At 36.5% G+C, this 7,727-nt stretch overlaps 1 protein-coding gene across 4 annotated transcripts; it reads right to left on the minus strand.

Annotated features, from left to right (window-relative positions):
* Positions 1-416: 416 nt before the first annotated feature.
* Positions 417-7,048, minus strand: LOC131304790 (NAC domain-containing protein 37). 4 transcript variants are annotated; one of them, XM_058332175.1, is made up of 4 exons: positions 6,894-7,048; positions 3,865-4,039; positions 3,421-3,692; positions 417-1,201 (listed from the first exon to the last, which is right to left on the minus strand). In XM_058332175.1, exons 2-4 carry the CDS (start codon positions 4,028-4,030, stop codon positions 521-523), a joined length of 1,119 nt encoding a protein of 372 aa, XP_058188158.1. In that variant the 5' UTR covers positions 4,031-4,039; positions 6,894-7,048; the 3' UTR covers positions 417-520. The 4 variants fall into 4 exon arrangements, with proteins under 4 accessions (XP_058188158.1, XP_058188159.1, XP_058188161.1 ...); XM_058332176.1 differs by having other exon boundaries at positions 3,865-4,036; positions 6,894-7,040; XM_058332178.1 differs by lacking the exon at positions 6,894-7,048 and adding an exon at positions 6,642-6,807 and having other exon boundaries at positions 3,865-4,036.
* Positions 7,049-7,727: the final 679 nt, after the last annotated feature.

The following is a 7,727-nucleotide window of genomic DNA, read 5'->3' on the forward strand; positions in this document are numbered from 1 at the left end:
ATTAATAAATTCTTTTTGCTTAGCAAATAAAAAAAATTTACCCTCGACCCAGTATATGTTCATGTTTGTTATAAATGTCAACAATCCATGCGGTTCTACATGTTCAATATATGCCTTGCCCGTAGCGCGCGCATTCACTAATGTTGTCAACCTTATCACCATACATCCCCTATACCTCTATTTGGGTGTATATTTCATACAGAATATATTGCTTTGTATTTTTCATCACACTTTGTCTAGAAATTCTTAACATTAATTTTGCATAGAAAATTAGATAAAGGCTTTTTTGGGGAGTGTTATGAGGCGATTCAAACTTCAGAGAGAGAGAGATTGATTTTCTTCACTCGAGAGAGAGAGAGAGAGAGAGAGAGAGAGAGAGAGAGAGAGAGAGAGAGAGAGAGAGAGAGAGAGATTGATTTTCTTCACTCAATCAAACCACCATATTTTTACAAAACATGTGTCCATCCAACAACAAGCACATCATATAAGTAATAGCCTCTTCATCTCTAATAAAGGCTAGCTAACTCAAATCTCTTTGGTTTTCGAATATGCATATTCCAATATTGTCACAGTCGTCCGAATTACTTGACGAACTAAAAAACCCATTAATCTTGCTCCCTTCTTCCGCATAATCACTCTGCAAGTACAACGGCAAAGGCGCCATATCCAAATTATCGATCATCTTCTGATGTCCAAAGCTCGACACCCCATGAAGAATATGATCACTACTCTCATCATATCTATCCTCTTGACTCAACTGAGATGCAACAAACTTGTCAAGAGCCCTCCAATCAGTCACTTTCAGCTGATTGTTAATATTATCGTTGTCGTTGTTGTTGTAGTATCCTCTTATTTGTTGATCATCTTCTTCGTTATTTTCCGAAATGAGAGAAATTGATGAGGTTGGCCTCTTTATTAGTGGGAGAGAAGGGCTCTCTAGCTGAGGAAGCTGGACAAATGGATCATGGTCAGAGTTGATGAAACTCAAGTTATCTGCTTCTAGTTCTTGCTTGCATAGGAAATTCTGGGATAAGAAGTTGGATGAATTAGGATGCCTTGAAACGTAGTCAATTGAATCCACGACTGAGCTCATTGAACTTGGTTGATCATCGTAGAAGTACGCAGAGTCCCATCCTTCAATGCTCTTGTTCTGCGTTGTTATACGCTTCTTGAATGCTCGGCAAACCACCCATCCTTCTTCCTGTATGAGCCTTGAACTAATCAATAAGACGGAGTAATACATATATGCAAGAAGGTGTGTAGAGTCTGTAGATCTAATTAATGGACGTGTGATGAAAATCTAAGTCATCAACACCGATTTAATTTTTTTTTGAACGGCAAAAAATATTTTATTAATCCTTGAAATTGTTACAAAGATTACAAGGATTAGCAAATCGCGATTTTAATTCACACTCTCTTTTATCTTCTTCCACTCATTTTCTTGTTCTAATCCACGTATAGCTATCAGAATATATTCCCTTACTTCTGAATTCACTTTTCACATACGAAGCGCAATCTTGTAGTTTCACATAAATAGAAGGGATCCAACAATCATTTTCTAAAGAATTAAAACAAAAGCAGTTAAACAAAATTTGATTAGGAGTTAAGATCAGAGGTCAAGAAATCAAAGATCGAAAAGGTAGAATCCAAAATGTGTTTCTCTCTTTATTTACTGGACACCGATAAGTATGCTGGAAAATTTTCGAATTATTAATGATGGACCACAATTGAAATTGCAACAGTTAAGTGGAGTTGAAGGAGGAAAACATAAAATTTTAAAAAATAATTAAGCATTTTTTTGGGTAATTAAACTGAAGAAGCATTTATGAAGTTGACATAAAAATAAAAAAAAAAACTCAGAACTCTACATCGATGTAGTGGCATAGATAGAACTATGGATAGGCATTAGGCACATACTTGGTCATTATTAGTAGCTAGCTATTTTGACTTTGCTTTTTGGGTTGTTTAATTTCTTTGATCTGTTTGGTACGTAAATACGTACGAGTAGAAGAGAAGAGTAGTCAAAGGACCAAAAGTAGCTGATCGAGTTGAGGCCAGGGAGAATTGGGATTTGTCTTTTGACTAGCTAGTTGAATTTAGGAAAGCGCATATACTAATTGATGACTTGGAAGAATAAACCCGGCCAGCAACTCGTTTTCTTTAGAAGTACTAACTTTTTGACTTAGAGATGGTTAAAGTGTTCATCTTTCTGTTCACACAGTGAAGCTTCGTTTTTCAGATATGTAATTATAGAATGTGCATGACAATCACAAGTGATTCCGTACTGCACAAGTCGCAAAATTGGGTCGTCCTAGAAAGTAGATTATGAGAAATCGGAAAAGAAAACCAAAAGTTGTTAAACAAGATCATGGGCCTAGATTATATGGGGATGATGAGGAAGTAGTTTTTCGCAGTATAATGGTTATGAAAGCAGAAGATGGCGAAAGGGCAAAGCTTCAGACTCCCCAGCACGACGTTTGATTTTTGGGTATCTTTTTGGATGTTGTTTTGCCTTGTTGGGCTTTCGGAGTGGTATTTCCTTTCGAGTTTTGGTCTTGGTTGACTTCTTGCCCTCCTTGGATTGTCAAAGTAATGTGGTGCATTTTGTGGATTTGCTATTCCTCCCGGCTTGATATGCCTTGTGCTTAGGGTTATCTTAATTTTTGTAATTTATTTTTAAAGATTAATTAAATTCTTGTTTGCCATTCAAAAAAATTATAAACATATGGTATAATTTGAATGCACTTTCTAAATTTGGTTTGGCAAAGGAAAATTTGTAATAATTGAGAAATTCTTCATAAAGTACCTCCTTCACCTCAAAATAATTCTCCATATTTACAAAATAATTCTCCATATTTATTAATTGAACCTCTTAAAAAAACCTCTAATTTTCTAGTTTAAAATATTTTTTACACGCCACATTGATCTTGTTGATAGATTTCACTTTAGTTTTATTAGACACGGATATTGAAATTATATAAAATACTATTTAAATTACAAAATGTAAACTTTTTGGAAAGTCTAAATAGTGAAATATGGACAACTATTTTGGGATGGAAGGAGAAATAATCAGCAATCAAAATTTTCCATAGTCAAAATTGTAGACAAAAGAAGAGATTACGCCCGTATGCGATCATGCATGTGAGTGGGTTAGAAATAACTTAACCTTTAGGAGCGTTGATGCTTCAAAATTTAACGTAGTAGTTAGAGTACTGGATCTTTCTTTTTCTCATGTAGGATGGATGATTTTATTGATAAGATCAAGAAAGGATACACCGAGGAAATAAGGATAAATTTTTTTTACCTCTTACTCTATTATCTTGAACTTTTGTATGAGTATGGAGGGAAAGGTTGAAGAAGTAATTAAAGAGAAGAAAGTCAAGAATAATAAGTAGCAAAAGATGAGCTTAATTTGCTTGCCTGTGGAGGAGCATTCTCTTCGGTTTCAAGCCTGTACTCATGCATGATCCAGTCAGTCTTCTGCCCATTTGGGGCTCGTCCTTTGTAGAAGACTAGGGTTTTCCGCATACCGATGAGTTTCGCCTTATCGTACACCGCCTTGTCTCGTCCAGTCGCCTTCCAAAATCCAGCCATCGTGGCTCTGTTGGTCCTCGTCCCCGTCGGATACTTCTTATCCTTGTGGCTAAAAAAATACCACTCATTTTGTTCTTCATACCCAATTCGACATCTCTCTGCGCAAAAAAATCCATTGAATTCACTTGAGGTTTAATTATTTCATATTCCAATATCTTGGTTTAGTTGTCTACGGATGAAAATAAGTGACAAGCTAGCGATTTTAACGAAGTAGAACAGAAACCCTAAAATAACATGAGAAAAGTAATCAAGGGAAGCATTTAATACTACCTTGGATGTCCCAGGGTTCAATCCTATACAGATCAACTTCTCTAATAACATCAAGATCAATCTTCTGCGACGCCACCTTCTTCTTTAGATAGTACCCTACAAGCTCCTCATCCGTGGGATGAAACCGGAACCCCGGTGGAACGCATGACTCCATGGTCGACTCCATGATGATCTACTGCATCAGTTTCCACACAATTAACCTTCCTTTACTACTTCATCATCTTTAAATCATAAGTATAACAAATAGGATCGTAGAGAGAGAGAGAGAGAGAGAGAGAGAGAGAGAGAGAGAGAGAGAGAGAGAACAAAAAGGTAGAACAGGAAGGAATAATGAACCCTACATATGTAAAGGTGACAAGTGTTTAAGAGATATAATCATCGACTCATTTTGGTGGTGGTGAGCAACATCCCCCACCAGTTTTCCCTGTGGAAGGTAATAAGCGCGTGTTGTATAAAATATATATAGGGAAGACCCAAATGATGAGACTTTTTTTATGTTGTTTGATAAAAACTAAGAGAGAGGTTGGCATGGGGTTGAGTTAATCTCTCTCTCTCTCTCTCTTTCTCTCTCTCTCTCTCTCTCTCTCTCGTTTCTCTGAGATAAGAAACGGACAAGTAGAGGCTTGTGCTAATGATAGTGTCTTGTGCTGGTGAATGGTTGAAATGATTCAACACCCAGGTGTTCATCCCAATGCCAATAATGTTATTAAAACTAGCTACTGTTAATGTCGTTTTTTTTTTAAAAGGGTCCAATTCAGGAAACAATAAAGGAAAACCTATCATACATACAACACAAAAATTTGTGATGTTTGGTAGTGAGAATTATAGCGCTAAAAGCACTTAACGCAGGTTCCTTTTTGAAATGAAAAGCAAAACACTCTCTTAATTTCATGAAAAATGTCTTAGAAAATTCATACTGTTAGCATAAACATTAATAGCATCGAGACAAAAAAAAATCATGGCATTCACAATCTTAATGATTTCAAGCTAGATATTTATGAATTCATGTTAAAACATAAAAAATGATGAATTTGTATACTAAATTAACCTTATGAATCTCTATATAAGGTTCATAAGGTTTGTATAGGAAATCAATCTCAGAATCGAAACCTCTTATCTTTTGGGGTCAGTTCATACAGAGTTTTGCTCTTACTTTAATTAGGACCCCGGCAAGTGGGCAGTAGAATTTGCCTCCACAATTAGTCAAGGACCTTGACTCAAGGTGCGTGAAAGCTGGCCTAGACACCTAAGTTATCAAAAGATTTGTATAGATTCCAGGATGTGAGGTTTGTATTCTAGCATTTTGAGATAATAAAACACTAAAAATTTCAAAAGAATATATGAAATTCAACATGTACATATTTACGGAAAGTTAACATTGACCCCAAACTTGAAAAAGAAAAGACATGCAAAAGCACATAGAGTAGTATAACAACTTTTTAACAGCAGTAATAATTTCGAGCCTTGGGAAAAGTTTTTACAAAAGACAGAGATGAAAGTATGATGTCGGTAATTAATTACTCATAAATAACGTAGATAAAGAATGATTAATTAGCAGAGAGAGAGAGAGAGAAGGATGAGTAGACAAATGAAGAAGGTGGATGACGTCATCAGAAAACCCAGCACGCGTAGGGGGGTTTTGAAAGGGGAAAAGGCAAAAAGAAGGGCACCGTTTTTCATGGTAATGGAAGCCTGGAGCCAAAGCAGAAATTATAGAATGTTCACAGAAAGAAAGTGCAAAAGTTAGTCCCCAGAAAGCACTCTTGCAAATTATATGTCTGGTTTTTTAGTGGTTAGTTTCTGGTCCTCTTGTCTTTCTGTCCAGAATGTACTTGGCACATCCTGACGTTGCTCGGATCGAGAGAATGGTAGCTGATTGCAACCACAAACTGGAGAGAGAGAGAGAGAGAGAGAGAGAGAGAGAGAGAGAGAGAGAGAAACTAAAAGTTATGGGTGTGCACTGTGCAGCTTTCTCCTTACAATTTTAATACTCAAATCTGCTTGAGTTAAACTCAGAAACACACACGGGCACGCGGCCGGGGGGGGAGGGAGAGGAAAACCAAAAGGTACGGGTGTGCCGTGTGCAGCTTTTTCCTTGCCATTTATATCTTCAAATCTGCTTCAGTTAAACTCAGAAACACACACACACGTAGAGAGAGAGAGAGAGAGAGAGAGAGAGAGAGAGAGAGAGAGAGAGAGAGCTGTTCAAAACGAGTAGAGTCCATACCAAGACAAAACAAAAAAAAGGAAGATTAGAAAGAGAAAGACTAATTCTCTAGGTGAACCTAATTAACCACCTTCATATTTGTTGGTAATATTCGGCCAATTCAAAGAGAAAACTAGCGTGTATTGCTACAAAACAATTCAAAAATCCAAGAAGTAAGTGATCACTGAAAACAAGGTGACGGATCGACCAATTGTTACAAATAGGAAACGTTTTTTATTTAACATTCATTGTGAATTTTAGAAGCCCTAATGCTTCTAGTTTAGTCAATTACGCACTAGCTAATTTCCTTTATTTTCTCGTAACCATCATGTTTTCATTCTAGCTTGTCATCGATCTCAAACCAATCTGTATCACTTTATACAATTGGCTGGCAGTTATCTTTACCCAAACACAAAAAATAAAGATGCAGACCAATACGTGCCCTTTAGAAGAAAGTTTATGTCCCTATCTAGAACGGAGTTCTTGATGACTGGGTGTCTGTGTGTGTGTGTGTGAGAGAGAGAGAGAGAGAGAGAGAGAGAGAGAGAGAGAGAGAGAGAGAGAGAGAAACCCTTTTGAATTGGGAACTGAATGAAGTAGTAGTACTAGATCTACAATTCACTCCCTTCGAGGTGTAGAGTACTTAAAAAAAATCTTGTTGATCAAACTCAATTGAGACTTGAGAGGGAGATAACGCAGAGGCTTGAACCTCTCTTTTTGGAGCTAGTGATCCGAAACATGCATCGGTTGGAGAGATATATGAATTCTGGAAATTACTAAATTTCGATCCATGCGTGCATGCAGTGCAAATTAAGCTTATTACCTGAGGAAGGTAGTTATAATCAGTTGGCAGGTACTGGAGTAATAACAGTGGAGTATTTAGTTGGTTGAAGACAGAAGAATTGAAGAAGAAGAAGACAAATGGCGGAGAAGAAGAATGAAAGAAGAGATATATACTAGTAGCAGTACTTGAGAATATATTCCGTTAGGAGTGAGAGAGAGAGATATGGAAGGAGAGCAAGAATAATAAAAAGGGTCAAAGGGTGAGGACCCCCCAATTGCGCATGGGGGGTTTGATGGTTTGTCCCCAGCTGATTGACGTCACTCCCTACCTTTCTACTCCAAAAGAAATTTTGGGTGCCAATAGAGAATAGTCCACGTGTTATTCGGGCGTGTATCAAGATTTCATCCTGCTAAATAAGTCAATTGACTTATTTTTTTGTTATTATTTAAATTCTTTTTCGTATTTGTTAATTTTTCGTCAATTTTTTGAAAATTATTGCATCGTCATGATAAGAGGAATGTAAAAAGTAAAAAAATTAAGATCGAAACCTAATATTTTTGAATAAAGACAAAAATAAGAAAATAAGCCAATTTTTTTCGTTTTTATTAAAAAAAACAGATTTCGATCATAATTTTTTACTTTTTGGATTCCTCTCATCATGATGATGCAATAATCCCCAAAAAATTGACGAAAAACTAACAAATATGACAAAATTTTGGATAAGGACAAAAAATAAGTCAATTGGCTTATTTAGTGGCTTATTTAGGCTTAAGTCATCCAAGCGTGTTTTGCACGATTAGAATTTTAGGGAAAGAAAAACAGGAGAGAGTGTGGCGATTGAGGGAGAGAGGGCGCATTTGGATCTTGACCGTC

This window comes from Rhododendron vialii, chromosome 10a (assembly GCF_030253575.1).
Source record: "Rhododendron vialii isolate Sample 1 chromosome 10a, ASM3025357v1".
Classification (NCBI taxonomy): domain Eukaryota; kingdom Viridiplantae; phylum Streptophyta; class Magnoliopsida; order Ericales; family Ericaceae; genus Rhododendron; species Rhododendron vialii.

What these genes read in the sequence shown, in the direction of transcription:
- LOC131304790 (XM_058332175.1), bottom strand. Translation starts at nt 4,030, where the DNA reads ATGGAGTCGACCATGGAGTCATGCGTTCCACCGGGGTTCCGGTTTCAT. An exon ending in TGAACCCTGGGACATCCAAG is followed by an intron (nt 3,693 to 3,864) that starts GTAGTATTAAAT and finishes TTTTTTGCGCAG; the next exon opens with AGAGATGTCGAATTGGGTAT. An exon ending in AAGAGAATGCTCCTCCACAG is followed by an intron (nt 1,202 to 3,420) that starts GCAAGCAAATTA and finishes AGGCTCATACAG; the next exon opens with GAAGAAGGATGGGTGGTTTG.